Consider the following 27,248-nt stretch of genomic DNA (forward strand, 5'->3'; position numbering starts at 1 on the left):
ACCTCTTTCATGATCCAGTTTCAATCTGCTAAGGGTTATGATTACAGAGGGGAAAAGATATGTATTCAAATTTCATGAAAAAATATCTTTAAAATTGTTGTATTTACTCTGCGATCACAACCCTTAACAAGTTAAAATGTAAAGAGTTGTTGATGGTTTATAAAAGGTTTTTCTGGTTTATGAGATATTTATGGGTTAAATAGATACAAATCCAGAGAGTAAAACCTCTCATTAACCAGTAAAACCAGTTAAACACCTCTTAAAAAACAGAAAAACCTTAAAACCAGTTAAACCTTTCATTAACAATTACAAACACTTATAAAAAAACTTCTATACAGAAGTAAAACGTTTAACCATTAAGACCCATGGTCTTACCATGGGCCATGCAGTAAAACATCTTAAAATCCCTTAAAATGTTTCACTTACCATAAAACCCTCTTACAAACTGTACAAATTATTATTATACACTAGTAAAACCTTTTTAAACGACTACAAAGTTGTAAACAAACAGTAAAACCTTAGAGATCTACAGAGCAGTAAAATGTCTCACAAACCGTGAAAACCTCTTATAAACCTGTGAAACCTTTCAGGAATAATGTAACCTCTTATCTTGTGAGCAGCGTGTCCTCTGGTGACTTCTCCTCTCACAGACTGAGGGTCTGCTGCAGTCCTGCTGAGGCTGAGTTCCAACGCTTTGTAACATCACACGGAACACAATGTCGGAAGGTGAGGGACTACAGTCTATGGTTGAAGCACTACTCTGTTACAGTCTATGGTGAGGGAATGTGTTTCCATGGCAACCAGGAAAACTGTATTAAAATCAGTAAAGCACCACAACTACAACTTAATGACTGATTTAAGAATTGTTAAGAGCATTATAAACATACTTATAAATATAATTATAAGTACTTATGTTCATTATGCTACATAAAGATAATCATAACACAAAAATAACTTATAAAGTCAACTATCATACTTTCTGCTATTTGCTGACACTACAAAGGGAAAGTTTTAACATTCAACGACGGGCACCTGCTCTTTGTAATGCTTGATTTTTTTTGTTAGAAAATAAACATTCAGAGCAACTTTGTGAGAACCTAAACAAATTTCATTTTTATTTGCAGTTTCACTGTTCAATCACAGAAAAATCTATTTTCTCTCACTCAGCAAGAAAAGATATAACTGAATAAATGGCCAGAAACATTCATACGGTGTTTAAAAGCAACTACAGAAAATTATTAGGCGATTTTTCTCATAACTTAAAGGGTCATCACCCAAGCGAGATTGGCAACAGACTGAACAATAAACAAGACAAACAAATACTGCACACCTCAACCTGCAGGATAATAAAATATACACTTTGTGTTAAATAAGTCCAACACAGACGGACTGAATGATTTAATAAGTGCATTAAAACCTGTTTTTTTAGCATGTCATTATTACTTAGAATATATTAGATATTTAGGAAACTAATGCAGAGCACACTTCATGAGTTAGAGGTTAGAAAGATGCACTTAAGCATAAAATGTTCTCTGTTGCTTATTTGTATAATGAGCTGTTCATGGCCCATCACTGACTCACTGTAAAATAATAATACCACAAACTCAAATACAGACTTGGCTGTGTGTTGTTATGATCAGGCACATCCTGCGTTTCCATCCATCTGTTTTCATAAGCAATTTCTATTGACGCTTAAAAACCTGAGGGGAAACAAAGAGAATTCAAAAAGAAAATCCTGAAGTATTGCAAAAAAGTTTTTACTGTTGGCTGAGATGGAAAAGTTGGTGTAGCTCTAAAAGCAAACTCAGACAAAGTGCGATAGAAACAGACTTAGAGAATAAATGATGATGTTCATGAAGCATGGGACTTCAAAGTCCACTGATGCTTTTGCTCGGCTGAAGAAATGATTTATTGCGGCCGATTAAAACAGGCTTCACCGATCTGATGTATCGTCCTCACATAGATACATGAAACGAAAGTAAATGTCATATTTCCATTGACTTCCTGTTCAGGTCGGACTGGCGCCATTTCCATTGTCCTGCCATCTTGTTGCGCCCTCCCTCTTCTTCTGCAACAGTATAATTGTTTTGAATTGGCTTATCTCTCTGAACCAACTCCTGAATATCAGTAGTGGACAAAAGGAAACACGGACTTGGGTTTTTCTTTTGATGATTTTCTTGAAATTCGTTTAGGATTCGCGATACATTTAGATGAAAGCCTGGCAACAGTTTCAAACATTCTGATAAACACTTCCTCTGCTCCTTTTTCATGGCACGTCTCCTTTCCTCGGAGTGGTTTGTTCAGCTTTACTATCACTTTCACATCTGTCTTCATGTAGATTCTCCTCCTCTAACAGGCCGGCCATTTTCTAACTGTACCCTGTTGGTTTGCGTCAAAGCAGGACGGAGGAACAACGCGAGTAGGCAGAGGGAATAACACAACATTTTGGATGATTTCTCCTCTGATCTGTGTGTGTCAGAGAGGTGTATAAAGTGCTGTATGTGCAGACAGTTATATGAGCAGTATTTCGGGCTCTGTGACGGCGCAGTAGAGCATGAAGCCCATCTGGTCCACCTGGTCTTCTGACAGGCCGCTCAGCAGGTTGACCGCTGGCTTGAAGTAACTGTGCAGCGCTCCGTTCTCCAGGTAGCCAATCAGCTCCGTGATGCACTGCTGGAAGCGAGCGTGCAGGCTGCTCTCGGACCAGTCGCTCTCCCCGTCACCGAGGTGCAGGATGAGGTTGGAGAGCGGCGCGGCTTCCAGCGGCCGGAGAGCGGGGTTCAGTCTGCACACCGCCTTCAGGATTTTGAGAGTTTGTCTGCGGCATCCCCCGTCAGCGGTGTCCAGCTGAGACAGACGCTGGTTCTCCCAGGGGTAGAGGGACAGGTGCCAGGCGTTGACCCAGGGAGAGGTGAGCTCCGTCTGAGCGGTCAGCACCACGTCCCCCTCCCTCAGCAGAGGCAGCATGGAGATGAACAGGGGCTCATCCCCGCTCTCTGCCCCAAATTCATCCAAAGGCCTGAGGGGGGACAACAGGAGGAAAGTTCATTACAGAGAACATGGAGTTTAACACACTAACATCACAGGGCAATCGCCAATTTTGATATCTAGCAGGTAAGGTTACATAACTTTGATACTAAAACTAAAATAACTTGATTATGGACATTCACATTTCATCTGGACAATGCTAGAGTCAATTTAGTTTTTGTAGGGACATTTTATGGGAAAACAGTGAGTTGTAAACACCCATTACTTAGCTGTTTATCATCAAAAAGTCTAATTGAAGTACTCGATTTCTGATATAATGACATTTTTTAAAAGTCTTGTGTGTACTGCCTTCATCGCATTACTTCACTTAAACCACCCAATGACCACTGAGAGTAACTTAAATACAATTATAATGCCTTTCAACAGTGTTTATAATGCAACATAATTAAAATACCCTTTGATCCTTGCAATAAAACAATGTTTTTTTTATGTACTAAAGACAGGCTTTCAAATGTGTTATGATTATTGTGATAAAGTCATATGAATTTATACTTTTATTTATTCATTTATTTAACAGGGACAGTGCACATTAATTAACATTGCTGTAAATGTGCCAGAGTTAGCCAAGAGGCTATTTTTCATCTGCAGTCCCTGGACAGATTTTAAAAGTCAACCTAAAAGAAATTTCATTTTAAACAAGTAAATACAATCAATTTAAAACAGGCAACATACATTACTGGAATACTTAAATAAAATGATTTAAAAGACCGAACAATAAAACAAAACAAATAAAACAAAACAAAAGAACATGTTAAAACACAGGCAGTGGGTTTTAAGGAGCAGAAGATTGTGTCGTTGACAATCTTGTAAAAAAGGCAAGCATTTGCATGTTTAATTTCCCAGCTCAACAAGTTGTATTTTTTGAGTATTGGGCAGTGATGTGAATAAACAGATTTGTTGTCCAGTATTTTGAGTGTTTTGATTGTACAATGACTCGACAGTAGGTGATGTGTGAGAGAACCATAGAGTGTGTGTACATCAGAGATGCCTCAATTGACATGTAATCTCTGGTGAACCTAACATTTGACAGACTGAATTTGACACTATTACATACTTTTTTAACCTGAGCCTTGAAATTGAGTGTTGAATCAATCATGACTACAAGGTACTTGTATTGTGACACCACCTGTAGCCTCTCCCCTGATACAAAGACATCTGGCTCAACACAAGAGGACTTTGTTTTGTTGAAGAAGATGCATACTGTTTTACAAATATTTAGTTGCAAACAGCATTGTTCCAACCAAGTTGTTACATGAACCATGGTGTTTGTCAGTTCATTAGCCACTTGTGTCATATACCTATATTTAAGCTGATTATATCACATAATAAGTAATGTTTAACATGTATGGGAGACATATAATAGAGAGTGTAACTGTAATTGACTCATCATTAATATAAAACAACATTAAGAGACACACACCGTATCTCCAGCTTCAGGTCGGGTCCTCCCAGCACCGGTCTGACGAGGCAGTCCAGAGTGCTGCTGATGGACGGCCAGTTTATCGTCTCCATGACAGCTTTACTGAACATGTTCACCACAGCTTCTGCAGACAGGTAACCCCCCACCAGGTACCTGCAACACACACGGAGAGAGGCTGCCTTTACAGAGTGTCTCAATTCACAGGATGACTTTGTAAATTACTTTTTAAATAGTATTAAAAGCATTAATGGCTTCTTCGTGGCAAGTTAACATTTCTCCATGAACTCCAAACAAAAAGGTACATATATTGTGTGTTAGCAAGTGAAGTTGCATAACTCGCTTTAACACAATATATGAAATATTTTAATCCTGTTTAGAACAAAGGGTGTTGGTACACATGGGCATTTATAATATTGTATAAACACAGGAGAGAAAACTGTCAGATCAGAGGTAGAAAATGATCTAAAAGTGACACCAGCTGACCTGCATTTTTCTGTATTGACACAAACCATTGAGGCTATGCGACCAAACAAAAATAAAGTTTCTGTGTATGATCCTGATCACCTGTCCCAGTAGCTGCGTCCTCTGGGAAAATACTCCAGATTGACCCGTCGGACCATCCAGTGCAGCGGGTGAGTGAGCAGCGTCTCCTCCCCCGGGACGAGGCGCCACAGAGAGGCCTCCAGCTGCAGAGGCACCAGCAGACAGGCATGGTCTGCACTCACCACCTAAACACACACACACACACACAAGTATGATACTTACTTCAGCCATGTTCAGGTGGAATTTCTTGCCGGTGCATATTGTTGAAGAAAATGTTAAATATAATAATAAAGTAATTGAGAAAAGGATGTATTGTTATTAACATTTCCTTTTTATTCTAATGAAGAAGAAAAAATAATAAAGTTTGCTTTGATATTTTGAGGAATTGTATTAATATATAAATGCATGTTTGGCTTAATCTTTTTAAAAGGGTGAAATTAAGTTTGTTTTTCACATTTGATTATTCATTCAATGAGAAGTGTTTATTTATGTGACTGTATGTTTGTAACTTTTAACTGTATATGGAAAACTAACCAATGCTTATGCTCTGCTCTTGTGAATCCTTATAGAGAACTGTAGAAACATTTATCTGACACCAAGACTTCATTTAAGGGAAGAAGAGGACTTCTGGTGTGTGTACCTGCAGGTCGTCCAGAAGAGATCCTCCGAGGTTCATTTCTCCCAGCGGCATGTCGGGCAGGCGGCTGTGCAGGAAGCCCTGGATCTCCGTGCAGATGTCCAGCGCCAGAGACTGAGCCCTCTGGATCTCTCCTGGAGCCAGAGCCGCCCTCGTGTGATAGTACTGCTGCAGGCGCTCCTACACACAGTTCAAAAGTGTTCAATGTTCAAGAGCTCAGGCAGACAGCTAATGTACTGTATTCACACACCTGTTAGAATGTACATTATATCTGCATTGTTGAAGGTATTCTCATATGAGTAACTTGAAAAAGATGTCACTATCATTGTAGAAAAAGGAAAAATAGAGCCTGATTTAAAACATTCAGGAATGATCAGTCTCACACAGTGTTGCTACTTTATCTTTAATGATTTAAGAATACATCATTTAAAATAGTTCCCTGAAAAACAATGTGACCTACTGTATCTGTGATGCAATAAATACAAATATTAAACAAAAATGCAAGGTCTACCGGTTCCAGTATGTTCAGGTGTGATTTGAATTTTCTATCCAGGTGATACCATGAATGACAATTACTATTGATAGGATTATCATGACATAACATTTCATATATTCCTGTGCCTAACTTTGTTACTGAGAAACCAACTCTCTTCCTAATATGAACAAAACAGTTTGGAAGTCTTCACATTTCCCTGGGAATACATCAAGCCGTCTCTTGAGTAATACAACATTCAAAGTGGTTTAGGGCCTCAAAGCACCTACGTTTTTTGCGAGGAGGAAAAGAAGTAAACAGCAGAGGATAAAAGTGGTTTGTATTCGGTTACTGCTGTTAAAGACGCATTTAAAAAGATCGATCAACAATCAATCATAAAACAAGTAGCTGCTGCATTATCATTTATATAGCATATTAAAACCCTCCCCCTTGGCAAAAACAACTCGATCCAAGAAACAATGGACGCTGCCTCAGAGAAATATACCACTGAATGTATTGTGGTACATTTGCAGCTGTAGGCCATTTAAATACAAGCATTGACCGAGAAAACAAACAATTTAATGCTCTCTTTTTTTACCGATTGAAAACATTGTTCCAGTGATGCAAAAGTAGAACATTAAATTGTTCAACTATTCATTAAAGATATGATTTGCATAAGCTTTATTTAAAGGCAAATCCTATTGCCCTAAATCCCTTCTTATGTCTAGTCATGCGTTTGCAGCTGCTCTACTAACATTTACTGAACAAATTGTTCAATGTAGCTTGTACAGAATAAACCCACAACATTCCTGCTCATGTGGATGTTCCGCACTCTGACTCAAAGCTGTTTTCATGCTTGTTTGACTTCTTCCGAACAGCCAGAGCACAGGCGCAGTGTTTTGATTATGCAGGGCTCTTGGGGCTCTGTGCAGCCGAACCGCTGCATAACAATGCGTATCCCCTAAGCACTGCGCTTTACAAAACATGTTACACACGCATACATGAATGAGCCAACACTGAGCAGAGGTCTAACAGCAGCTGCTGACTCTGAATGCATAATCTATGCCTTAAAGAGCTCAGAGGCTGAATGGCAGTGTGTACCTGCAGAGTGAGGACGCACAGCTGCAGCCTCTTGGATTTTGACTCCACTTTAGGAACCACCTCCGGAGGGGACGTCTGGGGTTGTTGGCACAGGTCAGCTGATTGAAAAAGAGGTTAAAAGGAGTCAGTCATATCTGAAAGCCAGATGGATGAATATATTAGGGCTGCAACTAATGATTTTCACTTTAAGAAAGTTATGTTTTTGGCTCAGTTTGTTGTCTCATAGCCAGATTAAGGAAACCCTTCTTGGCTGACTTTCAGGAAACTTGGTGGAAGGGTGAAAGCATGGACCAAGGATAAACACATTCAATTTAAGGGGAACTGAATCATAGGCTGGATACACACATTATTTGTACTTTCTTTACCGTTAAGAAGAATGGGGAATTTGTGCTACATTTATGTGCTGTTTGAATAATTGGAAAATGAGTGCCGGACTCGGGAAAACCACCAGGATGTCGCCTCAAGTCAGAATAATAACTCGGAAACAGACACATTTGCAAAATGCTCTGAGCAATACAAAATACAGATCATCTTCTTCGTAAAGTCCATGTTGTTTCCAAATGAAAGTTAATGAACACATCGAGGTCTAAAGAACGACGTCCTAACTTGGAAAATGGGACCAACCAAGGAGCAAGTGAATGCACAATTGGCCTTAGCGGAGGTCTGCGCTCTTCGAGTTTCATAGTACATTTTATTATCAATTAATCTGCCAAATATTTTCTCCATCTGGTCTATAAACTTCCAGAAGATCTCTTTAAACGTCTATTTTTTCAGTCCAAAATAAAAAAATACTGTAAAACTGATTAAAGCCGGAAATCTCTGGATTTAAGGGGATGAAAGAAAAGCATTTTCTGCCATTTTTGAATGAAAACATGTGTTGCCAATTTGTGGATGATCTAGATCTAGATAGTTAAACAATGACTAGTAGTAACCTCTGTGTATTGGTGTTATTTATGTGTGTTTTATTTGCCTGAACACTCGTGCTGAGATGAGTTCATACCTTTCTGCTGTCTGGCTGCCTTGGCAACATGTTTCATCACCACGCCCTCAATGCCCTTCTTGATCAGCGTGGGGGAAGCAGAGACCAAACTCAACTCCTCCCAGCTCTCGGCCATCTTCTGCTCCACCTTCTCATCATCCGCTGCACGTCCTGCACGCTCTATCAGCTGAACACAAACACTCACAGATTACAGGCTGAACTGCAGGACTGATAACACACCGCTAGTACATACAGAGAACATGCACCGTCACAACCTGCAGGCCAACACAATTAAGTTAGAGGCACAAAGACAGACTCAGCCTCAATAACCTCCTAACAGGACCAGCTTGCACATTTTTTGTCCATTAACTACAACTTACATATTTTACATCACTGTTGTCCAGGCAGCAGATTAACATACAGTCCAGGATTCAATCATTTCATAGGTATAGGGATAAAGAATGATGGTAAAATGAATGTTCTAATTGGTTCAGTTATATCTGAATGACACAGAGTGGGTAATTGGGGTTGCACATAACAGCAATGTGGTATTCTTTTTGTGAGTTCCATATATGACCCAAAACTTTACCTAAAAAGATACCGTACTATGTTGGAGAGAAACAGAACAATTTTGATTTCCTTTACCTCTGGATTTAACTCCTGACAACATAGCTTTGGAATAAACCTCTTTGCAACTTTCTGTACTTGCCAGCAAAACAGACTATAGTTAATAAAACAGCTTGAGAATGAACTGCCAACTTATTAGTGGATATGTAAACTTGCAACTTTTTGGACACTTTTTTTAAGTGCTAGCATGGCAGTTGGGCATTAAGCATTCATGGAGTTCAGGAGCTCTACAGCTCTTAACACCTAGATCAGAAATGTTGCAGTAATGAATTTCTCCAAATACAGATGAATAAAGAGTGCCTATGAAGCACTCACTGATGTGGACTAACAACACTCACCCGCTTCACCGCCAATGTAGCGATCCCTAGCATAGCGGCCCCTCCGACTCCCAGAACCAGTCGGGCATTAGACAGCAGGAAGTCAATCACCATGGCGATGCCATCCTCTCCTCGCCTCCGACTGCCCTGAAAGTTCATGGCTTCCTTTTTTTGTGGTTAGCCTTTGGAAGAGGAAAGGAGCAACACATTATAGTTATAGAGAGAAAATGAACTGCAGTAAAAAGTTTTCTCTAGAAATGATTGAAAAGCAAATGCTCTTTCACAGAAATGTCATGATGTCAGAATAACCGACTGGAGTCAGAAGGTGCATGAAGGAAATACGCACTCACTGACAGGTAACACATTAGAAGAAAGTGTGCAGGAGTTAGTGGAGAAACAAATAAAATCATTAATACGTGACACAATGGGTCATTTAATAGTTTGATTAGTGATACAATAAATGACAGACTTCCGAGTAATACGATTTCAAGTAAAGTGAACACCTACGGATAGATGATCCAATCATGCAATAGCGGCAGATAATGCAGCTTTTTCTGATTTTAATTAGAAAAATCCCGTAAGCTTGCTTTTTTGTAGAGCAGTTATATGTGACAATGATATAAATATACGCTAAATTTGTACAAAACTTGAACAAGTTCACTGTGTTTATCATATTTAGCTTCAGGCACCTGTGAAGTAGCCACAGGACATCACTGATGTCCTGTGGCTAAAAAAGAGGACGTGCACCACTCAGTAGATTTGGTCTGACCAAATCTACTGAGTGGTGCACGTCCTCTTTTTTTTGCCAGGGGTACAGAAGCCTGAGAATGGAAACATGTTCTATTTTTAGACCCAGTACATGCCTGAGTCACACCATCGGGGTCAAATATATGACAACCACCCTCCTAGTCAAGTTACAGCAACAACGAATGTCTGCAGCACGTTCAGCTCTGACTTTCAACGTCAGAGCTGAGTTCATCTTTAATGTTTAATGTTAGCTGCTTTACCATCAGGAGGCCTGTTGATGCTGCTGCAGTGGTTAGTGATATACATGTGCATGCTGCAACGTATAGATACAGATTTTACTATTATTATAATTATAGAGAGGGTCATATTTTCTATTTAATGTTATACATTCTGTGTCATCTTGTTGTTTTATCTTATTCTTATGGTTAATATTTAACAGTTTAACCAAAGGACTCTGATATTGACAAATGTTGCTGCAAACAAATGGAGCAACTGATAAACATATAGATCTGTCAGTACGTTAAGCTATTACCCAATATGCTCTTGCAATGGTCCTGTACCATAATTCCATTTCCAAAAGATGTTTAATTCTTCAATATTACCCTAAAATTACCTAATATGTTAGTTATACCGTGACAGATTTGTAGCATTAGCAGCATGATACAGCGCCTGGTTGTTACTGTAAGTGAATCATCAGGCATACTCTCAACCGGGGAGAACAACAAAGTAATTGTGCAAGAAAAATGTTTCCTTTGTACTGTTTTCTTTTTTTTGTTTGTGGGATACAGTACGGATCAAAGGTTGACAGCATTGTGACAACTGATGTACGTATGTAATGTTTTTCAAACAGTTTTTGCTGTTAAATGGAAAAGCACTTGCATCTAGTACATGGAAGATGCAATATAAATAAAGTAAATGTATTCATGACACTGACTAATCAACCTGACTCCTCCTCAGAAGATCGTAAACAAAGGGATTCAAAACTAAATATGTTGCAGTTCAATTACAATTACAGTCACCTGGCCCGACTGCTGACTTTGAACACATTGACCCAAACGTTGACCAAGTACTTGGGTCTTTTACTTCAGTAAAATAAGTAAAACAACAATGTAGAAGAACTGTGCATTTAAAGTACATAGGTATAAGCATCACAATGTACTTTAAAGCACATCAAGCTAAAGCTAAAACAAATTGTAATACCAAACGTATACAGGGTAGCTTGTGAATGTCCTCAAGAGCTCAACACGTTTTTGAATAGGCTAGCACATGATAAACTATTTATTGATCACATGTTGTATTATTAATCTGATTGTAATTAGTTAAAGCTGCCATTTCCCTTCTGAAATGTAGAGGTATAAAGTAGCATGAAGGAAAGTACAAGTGTCACATTGAATTAAGTAATGTTATTGCATTTACTTTAACATGTATCTGCTGACAACCTTTCCAGTGTTTCAAAACAGTCTACATATGTAACGCCAGAGGTTAGTAACATTAGAGTAACCTAATGTCCATCTAGTTAACCTGCATCATGAATCAGCCTATCAATATGACCTAGTTTAGCTTCATGAAGAGCAGCAGGCGAACAAACTGCTGCCAAACTCCTGCTAGCTACCGTTAGATTAACATTAAGTGACAGCTATGTCTCCACAGTTATATGTACTTACCACTCAGTTCAGAGAGAAATACAACAGTCCAACGCCCCACCATTAGTGATTTCATTCAATACGTATATCAGTTTTCTTTGATAACAAAGTGTAATGTTAGTTTATTTCCTTCACGGACAAAGAGTAAATATAGCTCATCCAGCTAGCTAACAACAGCTGCTGTCTTCTTCTTCTGCGCTTTAATTACAGTTGTTGTTTAAGGTGCAGCAGCGCCACCAGGAGAAGAACCGGTGCACCGAGTAACTACACCAGGAACCAATAAATACTATCACTATACAAATTTAGAATAGATAACAATGTGCTGTTACCTATGAAGTTTATGTATGTACAATGTTGACATCCTTCTATCTTACGTGAGTGTTTCCATTTCATAACACGTTGGTATTAATCATCTTGCGTTTTCTTCATGCGCCATACGTGTGCTGTTATATGTTTACTTTCTTACAACTTATTTATAGTTTATTAAAGTATACAATATTGAATCTGCTGTACAGTAATTCATTTTATATTCTGCTTTATGTTATTCAATCTTGTCTGTATTACATTGTCTTATTTCTGCATCCTATGCGCCATCATATCTCTTGCACTAGTTTATTTCTTTAACTCCTTACATGTCTTAATTATATTATTTTTGCATTCTTGGAGGAGCCTGGGACCTAAGATTTGTTTTATCACAAAAACTACGCTGTAGCCTTTGTCCATATGACCATACAGCACTTATAGAGCTTATCATACCTATTTAATGTTAGTGTCATATTAAGCTGTGTCAACCTGTTGTCATTTTGATGGTTCTGGCAGCTATGACAATTTCATTTAACTACAGGAATTAATAAAGTAACCCATTTACCTTTAGCATTGATTGTTGCTTATGTAGTCACAAAAATAAGGCAATTATTTAGCCCGACCAATATTGGTAACTGTGGGGGAAACTTCTGAAGCAATTGGCGTCAGGACTCAAGAGAGACACGAGGAGAGCTGGAGCTTTGATGGCAAACACTTGTGGTTTATTTGGAGTTACGGCCGGAGAATTCACAAGACATGGCACGGGCCACGAGTTGACCACACGGTTGAGATGCCACAATCAATTCTGAAGAACCCTCCTGTAGCTCCAGGTTTTAACTAGTTCAGAGTGTAATAATCAACATTCTTCAATAGATAGACTGAACAGCTGAGGACACTGAATCACATTTGTTGTCGCTTATGGCTCGGGGTCATCTACACCCCGAGAAGGATGTGTTCCAGGTGACCCACAACAATAACTATCACTGACAGAGTTGCCCGGTCATAAACTGGTAGCCCCTCCTTATGGGAGATAACGGCTGCTCAAGGTTGGTCAGCTGCGTCAGAGGGCGAAGGAGGACATGCAGGGCAAATTATTCCCCAACAGTAACTACAATTATAATTATGACAGCTGAAATGTAATCTATCTATGCGTTTGCTACCAAGATTTGACCCAGTAAAACGTTATTAAAGAGAACTGAAAAGACCTTTCCCTTTCCCTTTCCTATTTATATCCATCCGGTTTCCTTTTGGAGAACTGTTTTCGAGCATGTGTTGCCTTGAACTGTACAGTTGAAAATATTAAGAAGCAGATACATTTGACATATTTTCTTTATTGAATTATAAATAACTCTCTGGAAATATCGAGGATGCATAATATACAAACTTATTTAACAATTCAGGAGATATAAGAGGAATACAGAAATTGAATTGCAAAAAGTCCAAACTTGTTTACCCTTTGTCTTAACTTAAATAATATGATCCAAGAAAAGTAAATAAACATTGATCGATAAAAAAACTTTACCAATGCCAAAATGTGTTTAAAATGATGACAGTGAAACTCCTCTAAACCAGTGAACTGTCCTGTTGAAAGGGGTCGAATAGGATGACAACAAAATGCACTATTTGTTCAATCCTGTCGTTTGATTCAATTCAGCAAAGAGGGTCTACAGTATGAGGCCACTGCTCTTTGAAATTCTTCTTTTTCGTGTATGAAGACCCTGATTGATTTGAAGACGATATGAGCACAAAGTGGGAAGGAAACTTTAAAACATGCAAAATAAAATATACAGTATACACTGCAACTAATGATTACTTTCATCATCAATTAATCAGGCATATTCTTTTTAGATTAATCGATCTTAATCGTCCTTTAAAATTGCAAAAATATAGTTATAAATGTTTATCTCTGTCAATCGCTACAGCTTTAATATGATGTATTAGTTCAACAAAGCTGGGCCCTTTCTAACCACTGGTTCCCAACTTCCAAAACTTGAACAGAAAAGGAAAAAAATAAATTATTTACTAATTGAGAAAAGTGGAGACAAACAACGATTGGGTAGTTATTTGAACTTTCGAATGCACTTTATGTGGACCTGATTTAATTGGGAAAGGTTTGGCAAAAATGGAAATGATGGATGTTTTTTAAGTTTCATTGTTCTTTAGCGGAGCTTCCCAATTTATACAATCCATCAAGAATTTCCTCAATTTGTGGGTTCTTCACTCACACTGAAGTCATGCAGGAAGACATTTATTTTCTTCACAAATTCAGGACAACTGGTAGTGATTAATTGATATATAAATTATGATTTTGGGAGTGAATTATTCCTTTAATGAATAGCAAACCAAATCTGTGGAGATGCTCTTGCAGACTACTAAGTATACATTTGCTAATATTAAGTTCACAACTGTAGCTTAGCTTCTGAATAGCATTAAGACACCACACCCTGCTTTAAGAGTCATTTTCTTCTATGAATGAGGGATATCTTTTGTCCATGTGTAACCCCAGACTAGCCGAGCAGTCAGCAAGTCATTTTTTGTAAATCTTTGTTTACAAAGCAAATTGGAAGGATCAATTATTCTGGAAGTTTCCTTCTCATTCTTGTGTTCAGACACAAGTTAAACAAGTTGGTTTTGTTCTGTCTGACCCAAATATCACCCAATTGAATTGAGGAACATTTTTGATTTAACACAGAACAGCAATAACATGGCCTCTGTCACTATACAAGGTAAAGCAACTTCAAACTGAAACAGGAGCCCAAAACAAACCCTGAGGTTTTCATCACTCAATTAAACATCAGTTCAGTCGATGCACCATATTGTGACCTCCACCAAGAGGAGACATACAGCTGAATCAAATCATAACACAGAACAGCATGGCTGCACATCTGCCAGGTGTTTTGTAAATTAAACTGTGACAGGGAGGCCGAAGTGAACAAAGGTCTGGGATGGCACATTAAGGGTGAGGATCAGAAATGTAGGTGCAAAAGTTGGAAGTTTGTTTCTGCATAAAAGTTCCCCAAATCAAAGGCTATACAATTGTATTGTACATTATAACAAGTTAGATTACAGCGCAGGGTTCCTTTTGTACAAGTCCATACATACATCTTTTCTTTAGCTCTTGTGGTCTGTACATCTTGGTTACAAAAAATACATGCCATTCTGAAATATTTGTGGACATAGAAACAAGAAAAGTTTGATTAAAGGGAATTTAACAACAGAGCCTTAGTGTAATGTAGTGTAGTTACTTCAGGTTCTGAACTGTGCAGTAGACAGACTTGTTTTGCTTGTCTGCAAGAAACAAATAATGCACTCAGACTGACCCGGACTCAAATCAAAACAGACACCATGATGACTGTGCTCCTTGTGCCAGACATAAACTAGAGCAAGAAAATGATGACTAGTCAAAAAAGATTACAATATTGAAATGCATAAAGAAAGGGTATATTTATATGTTTACATGTGTGATGAGAAGTGCTTAGTGGCGTCTCATCTTGACTTTGCGTCCTGAGCTCTCCCGGGGTTTTTCGGAGTCTTGTCCACGTTTCCAGTAGTTCTCTGAGCTGATGCTGTGACGACGACTACGGGAGTTTGACGGATGTCTGTTCTCCTCTTTGTCCATCTCCAGTACCCTCGGCCTGATGAAGGACAAAGTTTGATATGCCAAGTCAGATTAGGTTCATCATTTCTCACTGCTTCATTATTGCAATGTGTTACCTTCAATATTCTTGTTTTTCCTTGCATGCCTGGGCCTTAAACATTAGCAAAAATGAAATAAAACTAAAGTGTATCAAAAAAAATTCTGCAAGAATTCAAGGCAACACAGATGAGTACTGTTCATTTTGTGGTTGAACTATTTCTTTAAGCCCTTGTTAGACATGCAATTAAAAAATATACTGGCTTCATCCATCTGCTAAAGCGATGTCTTTTTGTTATTCAGTCACAGGTCACTTTTAAGTGAGTGTTCCTCATGGCTTCGTTCAGACATGACAGTGCGCAAGGAAGCAGTACGTTAAAAAAGTAATGATTGCTGGAAATAGGAGTCTCTTCATTTACAAGCTTCTTTACTGATGGATTTTAAATTATTTTGCCTTTGAAGTCTTAATTAATGATCATTTTGGGAATGAGGGACGCTCGTCCCCCCTTCTCACTGCGAATGCACTGATAATATCTCAGACGAATTTCCATTATTTAACGTTTTTAGAGCTGCAGGGTTCAAACAAGTCTGACAGAGCACGAGCCCAGATCCATGATCCGTTTGAGCTGTTTCCAAACTAAGTTCAGTAATAATGGTTGGGGTCAGGCTTTCATTGTATTGCTGGGTCAGTATGCCAATATCAGTCTGGTCCACCATTTTTGCAAGACATTTTGTTCCAAGATCCCTCTAAGCTTGTATCACTGACTGTCCTAAGGCCTCCTTCAGATCAAGTCTTCTTTGAAGTTTAGGTGAATCTAGCGGGACAGACCTGCACAGACCTGTGTGTGTGTGTGTGTGTACCTGTGAGCAGCACTTGATGTTGCTCTGCGATGAGTGCGTTTGGCTTTCAGAGTGGGTCTCTCTGCAGGAGAAGCGCTGATAGGGCTGCCAGAGTCGACTCGAGGAGCGTCAGGTCTGGTCCTGGCAAACAGAAGGGGGAGGACAAGCAGAAACACAATGATCAGTGCTGATTTCAAATAAGAGAATTACCTTTTAAATGATATGATGTTGACTCACTTTCTTAGGATGATCACTGCACGCCGCTCCTTGATGTCTTGGGGTCGGATGCAGTGGGTGATATCATCAGCTGCATAACCACTGAGAGAGAAATATGCTGTTAGCACCTGGACTTAGCCTTTCATTAAAAATATGTTATCAAACTTTCATACAATAAATGGACTCAACCTCTTCTTTACATTGTTGATTTATCATCTATAGCACTGGTGCAGGAATATTTTTAAGTAAGCAAATTAAAGTACCTATTTTTGTATTGTTATTAACAAAGTTCGTAACCATTGACAAACTGGATTGGCAGGAGATTGCCTGTTAGCACATGAATGACTCTACACCACTGTGCCAAACCTAGAGCCAATTTTATGAATTGCCTGGGGTTTATTTTTACTCTGCGGCTGACGGCTTCGGGCCTTGTATTATTGCACTTTATGAAACAACTTCCCTTTGCACAGAAATGTCACTCAGCACTTTAGTAGTGAACAGTTTTGCACTTTATTAGCGTGATTGCACAGTACCGTTTGGCATTGCATATTTGCACATTTTATATAATTTATACTAATTATTGAGATAGTATTTATTAACTGATTAAACCGTTTTAATTGAAATGTCGTCTGGCAGATGCTGGTCGGGTCCTCGGCTCCGCCTTGAAAAGATAGGGGAGTTACCGAGAGCGCCAAAAGTGTTTGCTGGTGTAGAATGACAGCGGTTGAGAGTAATCAGGGTGCAAATAATATGTGAGGGTGTGGAAATCATAACGTTAAGTGGCATTAATTGTACCAGTGCTGACTGTGTTCAGTTGGGTTTGTATGTGTGTTAATCTGTTCAGTTATATGTTTGAAAAGTGTTCCCCCTCCCGTTTTGTCTGTTGCTCCTGATTATGTTCACCTGGTGCCCTGTGTTGTCTCCTCCCCCCTCACCTGTGTCTTGTTGGCTTGATTGCACATGTGGGTATTTGGGCTCTGTGTTTCCTGTTTGTAATGTGGGTGTGAGATCCTTGTGGCTGGTGACTGTGCTCACGGGAACAGCAAGATTGAGGCTGTGTCCTGTGACCGAATTTAATAAATGCCCACACCGGGTTATATTTTTGGACGTTCTGCCTCTGCCTCCTTGCTTGGTCGGGCCGCTCAACGGTCAGTCTCACACAGACACACACTAAAGTAATGCAATCAGTGCATGACAGCCACACACAGCCATAGTCACCTGAGGACCGTGACACTCCCCCTCCTCACGGGCAGGACAAACACCGGCTCCGACACCCGGATGGGTTTGAACTGGAAGCGGCACCCGAAGCACAGCGCGCTGTCACTGAAGAAGGACACGGACACGATGGGTCGTGCAAAGATGTGCTGAGGATCCACGTGCGACACAATGCAGCCTCCTGGTTGATAATCATTGATGACTGCGCTGTTGACAAACCCTTCCGGGACCACTCCTCTGGACACCAGGCGCTTGATCACCAGGTCGTGCACCCAGCTCGGGATCTCGTCCACCTCTCCTTTGCGGTACAGCTTCTCCTGGCCCGGGCCACGCTTCTCCAGCTGCGATCCGTAAGTGTAGCCCTCCCCGAAGAAGTACTTGTTACGGAGGGGCGCCCGGTCCACGGTGTGCTCCCGGTAAAGTCCAGCCTCTCCTCTGGTCACCACGTCGTCGATCTTCTCCTCGATGAGGGCGCACTCCTCCGGGCTGAAGATGCTCTCCTGCAGGATGCTGCTCTTCACCCGGCTGGCCTCCTGCTCCATGTTCTCCGCGCAGTCATCGCTGTGCTCAAACTCATCGTCGTCGGACTCTCGGATCTTACGTTTTCGAGCTTTTCCACTGCTGCCATTACTCATCCCGTCCACGAATTTATTATTGATCTCCTCCCTGTGTGGGGTCATGGATTTCAGCTTCTCCCTCAGGTCAGAGTACCCGCTGGATGCCATGTCAGCCACAACTATGTGACTGCTGTAGTGCGACGTGAGCTGCTAGCTAACAGTTAGCATATATCAGCACTGCTTTAACAGTCAATATGGATGTAAAAGGAGTCTTATGGTGTATGTCACTCGCTTTAGGGGACCTGTCCACAGCAGTAGCTAGCATTAGCTTCCCCCGACGTCCTGCGTGCACACTCGAGCAGCCTGGTTATGAATCCTTAGATTATATTACAGTTTACAACCTGTAAATAAACGCTGCTTGGATACTGCAACACGCCCAGCAAGCAGAGAGGTTAACGATGGATATCCGAGCTGCTTGGCTGGCAGCTAAACTAGCTTAAACTAGCCTGGCTTGGTCTGTCCGTCGCCGCCTGGAAAAACCGACAAACCACGCAGCAACATTTCACATGTCACCGTTAAATGTCCAAACTTCGGTGCTCCGGGCACTTTTCCTCTTAGGGTTTAATGCCAAGGGTCCAGGGAGATCATTGTAATAAAGCACAAGACTTCACCACGCTCAGTTTACACCATCGGCTCCAAGAAAAAGGCTGAAAATAAACTCGTGTAACTAACCTGCTACAGCATCCGCGCATGCGCTGTGGTGACCTGCCAGTTTGGAAAGACTGTCACGTGCCTTGAGCGGAACCACGTAAATCCATTTTAGGAGCCTTGAGGGCACGCACAAGACGAGAGCTAATTGTGTCCCACTGCCCTTTTGTCTACCTCTATAAAGATCACATTGTTCATTTCAGTTTGTTATAGTGTTTTTATATTGTTTGTCAGTAATACAATATACATTTGTTATATATTCATTTTTTTTTAGTTTCTTTTGTATATTTATATTTTGTGAAAGTACTTGTCTTTATTCTTTTTTTTTTTTTTTTTTTTTTAATGTTAAATAGTTAAATATATTCCTTTATAATAGTTATAGTTTTGACCTTATTTTACAACTTATTTTCTTATGTTTTGTATGTTTGCACCATCATACACCAAAGCAAATTCCTTGTGTAAATGTATTTGGCAATAAACTTGATTCTGATTCAGATATTGATGGGTTATTGAACGGCGCATGAGCTGTGGGGTCAAGGGCCCCTATTTCATTAAATTAACATATCGATTTTCTAAATGCACTACTTTCTGGCATTAGTATAGTATTAAATAACCAGTCAGGCCAGAAGTTCTCATAATGCTCTCTTTAAAATAGCTTGTTTTATTTTAATAAAATATTCTTTACAAAACAAGAAAGTTGATGCATTAGTGTTCGTTAAAAACAACAATGTTTTACAGTAAACAGTAACAATACAAAAATAAAAAACATGTTACATATCAGTTTAAAAACATTGTAATGACAAGCCACAGGCCTGTTAAACGTCACCACTGTTCTTTACTAGTATCTGTACACTTTAAAACTAGTAATTCACTGATGCAATGTGTTCTGTTAATGTTGTCAAGTAAAAGGGAAACTGGCTTCAGGCTACAATTATGCATGATTCATATCAAATTAAAACACCTGGAGGCAAGAAGAGGTAGGCTCTTAATAACGGTTTTGTCCATGTGTTCATACAAATGTGCAGTGGTGGAAGATGTACTTAGGTCTTTAATTAAAAGTAGTAATACCATATTGTAGAAGTACTCGGTTACAAGTAAAAGTCCTGCATTAAAATTCGTACTTAAATCGAAGTACAACGGTTTTTGCATAAAAAATATACACAAAGTACCAACAAATTAAAGTACTAAATATGCAGAATGGTCCAATCCGGAAACAAAATTATATTTAATCATTGATGCATTTTTGTGTAGATCTTTAATGTTGCATCTTGGCCTATTTTGTACTGTAAAAGCTGCTTGGTTTCATTTCCTCCTTAATGCAAATCTTATTTTCGTATCTGGTCATATGTTGTTTGATTAATTTGAACCTATAAAGTTATCAAACAATTGAAATACTCAAGAACTGTTAAAGTACCTCCAAAAAATACTGTTCTTGAGTAAATGTACTTTCCACCACTGCATGTGCGTACAATGAAGAAAGTGTTACTATAACAATAGTATAAAACGGGTTATAACATGGTGATCTCGCTGGTAGGCAGGGTGAGTCTCCTCTCGCGCACAGACAGCATGTTTTCCACCTGCATGGCGATGACTCGACACAACTCCAGGCCCTGCGGACAGACATGAGCACAGTGACAAAGCAACTCCACTGAAATGAACATGAAGAGTGTCCTTGTGTGTGTTTGCACAATACCTGCTCCAGCTGCAGCTGAACGACCCGCTGTGTGTTAGTGTCCCCCAGCGTGAGATCTACATACGGGTAACTGGAACCAGCAGTGGGCCTCTGGGTGCGGCTCGACTGCACCTCCACCAGGGGGACCATTGCCATCAGCTCCTGCACCACAGGGACCAAACATTATAAACTTCACAACTCTCTGCTGAAACTACATGACCAGTGGTGAAATAATTATTCAGATCTTTTACTAAGTACAATTTAAAAATAGTAATTGTATATTTAAAAAGTATTATGTTAATGTTATGTAACTAAAGGACTCTTGACTCAATTGAAAGTATAAAAGTATTAGCCTCAAAATATAAAAAACTACTCATTATGCAGAATCATATTTATTATAATTATTTATGAATTAAAGTGTGAGCTGATTTAAATGACTATACTGCAGGGAAGTAATGTATAATAATACATCATATTTGATTAGTTAAAAAGTAAGATATTTCCTCTGTAGTGCAGTAGTAGTATTAAGTAAAAGGAACTGGAAATACTCAAGTATAAGTACCACACAATAACAATTCAGTAGTAACTTTCCACCACCGTCCGTACGTGACTTCACTTCTGGGCTCATGTTTTGATCACGATGAGCTGAGTCATGCGAGGGCTTGATGATCGCCAGTGTGTGTGTGTGTGTGTGTGTGGTTCCTTACGTGTGTGTTTTTGTGCAGGAAGTGGAAGCCATGTTGATTGACAGCTACAATGCAGGGGGCGTAGAAGGTTGTGGAGCTGCTGCTGTGGATGTAGAAGAACGAGGAGCCGAACATGGGGAATGCACTGATCAGCCCTGCAAGCACAGAGAACAGAATTTAACAAATTAGGGATTAGGCATTGTCAATTTGTAGTCCCTTAGGAGGCAACACATGGAAAGACAAAACAATCACCTTATTAAAAGGGACACCTCACAGATTTTAGTTCAATTTATTCATTATGAGGAGTCCAAACCAGACTGTGAGAATGAACATTGTCCAGTTTAAACAGAGTTACTCTCGGGAAGTTACTAGGGGGAATCTCGGCTTGTGTTTGGATACAACACATTTTCACCCATGAGCTGCTTTATGGAAAACATAGGATCTATTGTCTTTTAGCTATAACCCATACTAGAGTCTAAAAGTAAAACAAATCTTGGCGTCTGCTGCTTTGAGTTTTCTTAATCTGTCTCCAAACATTACACAGGAAAACTAAATCACTGTAGTATATCATTAAAGAGAAAATTGCCACTCTATGTGTATGTCCAATTAGTGTTTGGAGTAAATGTCGTCATTTAAAGCAACATTATGCCTCAGTTTGTGAGAAAGCTGAGTTCCCTTGCTCCCAAATGCCTGATGCAGGAAGAAAAACAGAGAATGAAGACAAGATCAGCTTTCTTACTCCATAAAACCCCCATTGAGGAATGTACTGCTCATATCGTCTACAAACACCATCAACACTGATTGGACATCCCTTTAAGAGGGGGCACATTTTCCCTTTAAGGAACAAATACTTCCTGTGTTAAGCCCAATTTATTTAAAAAGGTGTTCTAAATGAAGATTACTATTCCTGTCGATATGAAGATTAATTAAATATTGAACTGCGCTCAACATTTATTTCTTGACAATTTCAACTCAAGGTCTAGAAATGTACACATGCAGTGACAAAGGAGGTAGTTACACATGTATGGAAAACATGTAAAAAAAGTTTTGGGAGTTTTTCCAATTTAACGTGAAGCGGAGATCTTACCCATAAACTGCGCTCTGGCCTGGTGTGGGTTCAGGGCCTGCACCTGCTGCATGTGCTGCGTCAACATGGTAACCCACTGCTGGGGTGGCTGCTTTTTGAACAGAGGTGGAGCGATGTACTCCGATAGTTCATGTCTGGAGGAGAGAAGAAGATAAACAGGAGTCTGCTCCACTCAGTGATTTCTAAACATTTCTCTGGATGGTTTTACTCACTGAGCTGTTTCTGTTCTGCTGTCGGGTGTGTGTGTGTGTGTGTGTGTCTGTGTGTGTGTGTGTGTGTGTGTGTGTGTGTGTGTGTGTGTGTGTGTGTGTGTGTGTGTGTGTGTGTGTGTGTGTGTGTGTGTCTGTGTGTGTGTGTGTGTGTGTGTGTGTGTATGTACTGTAGTGATAACAGCAAGACTTTTTACAGCTGAGAAAAATAAAGTATCACACACTTTAAACACCAAAACTACTGACTGCACTGTGTTCTCTCTTCAACCGTGAGTTTCTTAAACCAGACCCACACTGCACAATGTTTTACTTTTAAGACAGTGATAGGATTATGGGATGGAGAAAAATAGTTTCCTTTCAGACCAAATATTAATTTGGCTAAATGTATATTTCCACAAATACAGTACATACAATGTGATCTAAAAACGTTTCTATTTGGAAAGGCTTTTGGAAATGTTAGATATATATTTTTATAGTATACTGTTTTCATTTATATTTATTTGAGCTTAATAATTTGATTGTATTTATTTCTGTTTGTGCCTTACCCTCATTGGTTCTACCTTTAATTGGGTTTCCTTTCTTTTGTACATTAATTTGTTACTGTTATATTGTTCTTGAGGTATGTAAATTCTCCCTGTTCTTCTCTATATTAAGACCACTTTTCATTAAAGTCCTTTAAATGATAGCAGTTTGTTTTCTGCACCCTAAACTGTAAAAAAATAAAGATAAATAAGACTTTTCTTTCCCTTTATGACTGAAACTAGAGGCTGTATTGTCAAACTTTGCTGGTTTCTTACATGGTGGGGACGAAGAGGATGTCTTTGGTTCTGTGCTGCAGAGCTGCCAGTTTGGAGATCTGATGAAACTGTTGATCGCTCACTTTCCCAGGTGGAAGAATATTTAGCAGGCCTTTACGGTAATCTGGCAGGATCTGGATATACACACAAACACAGTTACATACACACATGTAGGTAACATATACTGCATGTATGTAAAGTTTCACTAATGGTACCTGGTTATAGTGCATGGCGACGCAGAGCTCGTTCTCAAACTTGAGCGGCTGAGTCCAGACGACTCGTCTGAACCAGAAGCTGTAGCTCGTGTCCACCAACTCCGCCTCTGTCGCAACGTCCAGGATGTACTCGTGTTTGTTCAGGGGACGCACATTCTGACCTGGACACACACAGACACACACATGTACAATTATTTATAACACAGAGATATTCTTATTCATCTAAAGAATAACATTGACTACCACTTATACTATACAAATCATATTCGATGGAACGATTTGGTTATCTTGCAAACTCTAGATAAATAAAAACGACTGACATGACTACCCTGAAATGTCTTGATGAATGGAGGAAATGGGGGGGCCAGGTTTAAAGGCAAAAGTCCTTTTCATCCAGTTGTATGTTCCCAAACACATACTATTTAACACTTGTATGAACGATTAGCTAGTCTGGGAAAGCATGAGACTGTTAAATTTGAAGTGTTTTACCGTAGAGGCCCTGGGAAAATAGTGGTTCCTTCAAATATACGATGTATGGGGTGAGTAATTCACATACAAATGGCTGAAGCAGCAAAGGAAATGAAAAACTTGTACAAGCAACAAGTGACATCAAAAATCTCCATTGTGTAACTTATCAGATAAAAAAGGAAAAACCACAATTCTAGTTTCTTATACTGTAAAATGTATATTATGTTGTGTTTGTAACTATGTATTTATGAACTACTTGGATAAATGATTGACAATTGGAGCATCATATTTTTTAATAAAACTATACAGATAAACAGCCTGCAAACAAAAGGTATCCTAACGTCTTAATAAATAATAAAGAGGGAAATGTGTACTGGCCTGTTATTGGCACTGTTGTGATATCGGAAATGAAAGATGATATCGAGCATTTCTCGTTATATTGCCATGACAGCCCGATTAGGACTCGTGAACATGAATGACTTTCTCCCACAGAAACCAGAGGACAGTCTGACATGTGATCTGTGAGTGGATCCGCTTCACTGACAGTGACGAGGAGATTGACTTTGTGCACCAATACAACATTTAGTGTGTGTGTGAGAGAGAGAGAGGCAGACCTCTGTGAGCAAACCTCTGTTAGTGACTAGAAATATGGCATATTCCTCCATGGCCTCCAGTTTGTGTAAACCCATCTCATAACACAGCTCCTCAATCACCTCCAGAGCAACCTGGAAACACGACACACACACACACACACACACACACACACACACACACACACACACACACACACACACACACACACACACACACACACACACACACACACACACACACACACACACACACACACACACACACACACACACACACACACACACACACACAAGCATGAGTACATTACGGCTGTCTCCCTTAGATTGCAGTCGTGATGAAAGACTATAGTGTGTATGAACACTTACAGAACACGTTTTGATTTTCACGTGACGTTCAATGCCTCCAGGAAATAGAAACAGCTGACGTTTTGAACTACGTCCGGCCTGAGAAAAAAGACAAACACCCTCATATACTACAGTATGTGCTGCACATAACACTGGACATGTTGGTATATGGCTGATTTATTTAGGACCTTAAACCACAGAAAACTGCATATAAATAATAATTTATATAAAATATAATAAAACTATTATTTTTCCACCCTTGAAGAGGCCCAACTGTAACAATACAGCTACCATTTTCTAATGTATATATTTTGATTATTAAAATATGTTTGAGATAGCAATAAGTGTCAAACATTACAATACATGTTAAATCTTAATCTAAATGATTAATCTAAATATTTAATCCAGATCTGAATATCAAATCCAAATGTTGAATCTGTATCTATATATTCAATTAATATCTTAATGCTGACACTAAAACTAAATATTAAATCCAAGTCAACATTTTAAGCCAAATGTTGATATGGAATCTAAATATAAGTCAAAAGTATTACTCTAACTATCAAATAAAAATGTAAATATATATATATATATACATATTATTTACAATTATATATAACAGTTATTTTACGTACATTTCTGGCTCACATACATGAGGAAAGGGAGGTTTATATTCAATATATGTCAGTTAAAATAGTGACAGATGTTTACACCACTACAGGTAAATAAAAGCGGCCCTGACCATCACCGCCTTCAGCTCCATGCTGTTGGGAGGAACGACACGGCCGCCGTACTGAAACGTCTTCTTCAGGTTCTGCTCACATGCTTTAGCGATGCCTAACAAATTTACATATTAAAAAGAAAACATTACATCCTGCTGTTTGTGGTAATGTGTACAGCATTATGATGTGTGTGTGTTTTACCCTGATACTGCACCCCTGCGCTGCGGGACGCCTGCTGCAGGTTCTTCAGCAGGAAGGGCTTGAGGACCTCAGAGCAGCGATGGAAGGCGGTCAGGATGTACAGCAGCCTCCAGCCTCGTTGGCAACTATCACTGAACAACACAAGGGTGAACACACACATCCACCCACCCACCCACGCACGCACGCACGCACGCACACACACACACACACACACACACACACACACACACACACACACACACACACACACACACACACACACACACACACACACACACACACACACACACACACACACACACACACACACACACACACACACACACACACACACACACACACACACACACACACACACACACACACACACCAACACTCAGGATTACACGCTCGGTTAAGAAAGAGGAGCACAGTGTGTGGGTTGGTTTATGTGTGTATGCTGCTGATGTGGGAAACTCACGGTTTGGAGCTGGTGTTAGCCGTAAGCTGTTTGAGGAGTTGGCAATAAGCCTCATCCCGCATCAAGGTGAACTCTCCTATGAGCTGAGGGTGGGGGGGGTGGACACACACACAGCAGGGTTATCATCGTCAAACTAAAATTAAACTCGGGAAAAATATTCTAACCACAAAAAAAAGTTGCATGGTTTAAAATAAATAATAAATGTATTTGTTTCAGGTAATTCTCAGTTGTAATATGTCACTACAGAAAAAAAGCAGACAGCATGAGTTGCTGTAACCTCTTGACTTTGAAACACAGAAATTGACTTCACATTCCAGGAGATGGCGCTATGCAGCAGTTGCTTCACAATTAATCACTGCTGTTTTTCACATAAGAGTCCATACTTGTTGAATCAAATAACAAATGAAATACATAGAAGTACAAATACAAATAAGTTGAATCTTTCTGTATAAGTTAAAATAAAAATGTTAAATGAATTCCCAAATGAAAAGTGAAAGTAAGTATTAATATAAATAAATAAAGTAATTAAAAAATGTAAATAGTAGCTTAAGAAAAACAAGTGTGTATTTACCTTGAGGAAAGTAGTGATCACTTCCTGTTCTGTTGATCCTCTTGAGGGAGCGTCACCCATGAAACGCATCACCGCTACACAGAGACACACGCAGGTCAACAATATTTAAATCTCCAATAGCAGATTCCAGAGAAATCAAGCACTTGAGTTAATCCGATACAGGAACATCTCATTTTGACAAAGGATGAATCAGGTGTAATAAGAGTAATGTAATA

The 27,248-nt window shown here is 39.4% G+C and overlaps 3 protein-coding genes across 3 annotated transcripts in view; all 3 read right to left on the reverse strand.

Annotated features, from left to right (window-relative positions):
• Positions 1 to 1,083: 1,083 nt before the first annotated feature.
• Positions 1,084 to 11,716, reverse strand: mief2 (mitochondrial elongation factor 2). Its single transcript, XM_034129356.1, has 8 exons — positions 11,556 to 11,716; positions 9,166 to 9,326; positions 8,222 to 8,387; positions 7,222 to 7,319; positions 5,652 to 5,828; positions 5,033 to 5,196; positions 4,469 to 4,621; positions 1,084 to 3,019 (listed from the first exon to the last, which is right to left on the reverse strand). The coding sequence occupies exons 2-8, from the start codon at positions 9,301 to 9,303 to the stop codon at positions 2,512 to 2,514; spliced, it is 1,404 nt and encodes a 467-aa protein (XP_033985247.1). The 5' UTR covers positions 9,304 to 9,326; positions 11,556 to 11,716; the 3' UTR covers positions 1,084 to 2,511.
• A 1,432-nt stretch (positions 11,717 to 13,148) lies between these two features.
• Positions 13,149 to 19,311, reverse strand: alkbh5 (alkB homolog 5, RNA demethylase). The gene is made up of 4 exons (XM_034130137.1): positions 17,746 to 19,311; positions 16,549 to 16,629; positions 16,333 to 16,452; positions 13,149 to 15,472 (listed from the first exon to the last, which is right to left on the reverse strand). The coding sequence occupies exons 1-4, from the start codon at positions 18,465 to 18,467 to the stop codon at positions 15,313 to 15,315; spliced, it is 1,083 nt and encodes a 360-aa protein (XP_033986028.1). The 5' UTR covers positions 18,468 to 19,311; the 3' UTR covers positions 13,149 to 15,312.
• A 328-nt stretch (positions 19,312 to 19,639) lies between these two features.
• The window catches only part of LOC117481575 (unconventional myosin-XV-like), a 44,012-nt gene continuing 36,403 nt past the window's right edge, over positions 19,640 to 27,248 (reverse strand). Inside the window, exons 62-73 of the mRNA XM_034129304.1 lie at positions 27,034 to 27,107; positions 26,463 to 26,545; positions 26,003 to 26,133; positions 25,822 to 25,916; positions 25,101 to 25,178; positions 24,770 to 24,866; positions 23,674 to 23,834; positions 23,459 to 23,592; positions 22,453 to 22,586; positions 21,387 to 21,520; positions 20,701 to 20,841; positions 19,640 to 20,617 (exon numbers count right to left, since the gene is read on the reverse strand). Coding sequence (XP_033985195.1) covers positions 20,516 to 20,617; positions 20,701 to 20,841; positions 21,387 to 21,520; positions 22,453 to 22,586; positions 23,459 to 23,592; positions 23,674 to 23,834; positions 24,770 to 24,866; positions 25,101 to 25,178; positions 25,822 to 25,916; positions 26,003 to 26,133; positions 26,463 to 26,545; positions 27,034 to 27,107 — 1,364 coding nt within the window. The 3' untranslated portion in view covers positions 19,640 to 20,515. The remainder of the gene's footprint in view (positions 20,618 to 20,700; positions 20,842 to 21,386; positions 21,521 to 22,452; positions 22,587 to 23,458; positions 23,593 to 23,673; positions 23,835 to 24,769; positions 24,867 to 25,100; positions 25,179 to 25,821; positions 25,917 to 26,002; positions 26,134 to 26,462; positions 26,546 to 27,033; positions 27,108 to 27,248) is intronic.

The sequence above is a fragment of the Trematomus bernacchii genome, unplaced genomic scaffold (assembly GCF_902827165.1).
Source record: "Trematomus bernacchii unplaced genomic scaffold, fTreBer1.1, whole genome shotgun sequence".
NCBI lineage: Eukaryota > Metazoa > Chordata > Actinopteri > Perciformes > Nototheniidae > Trematomus > Trematomus bernacchii.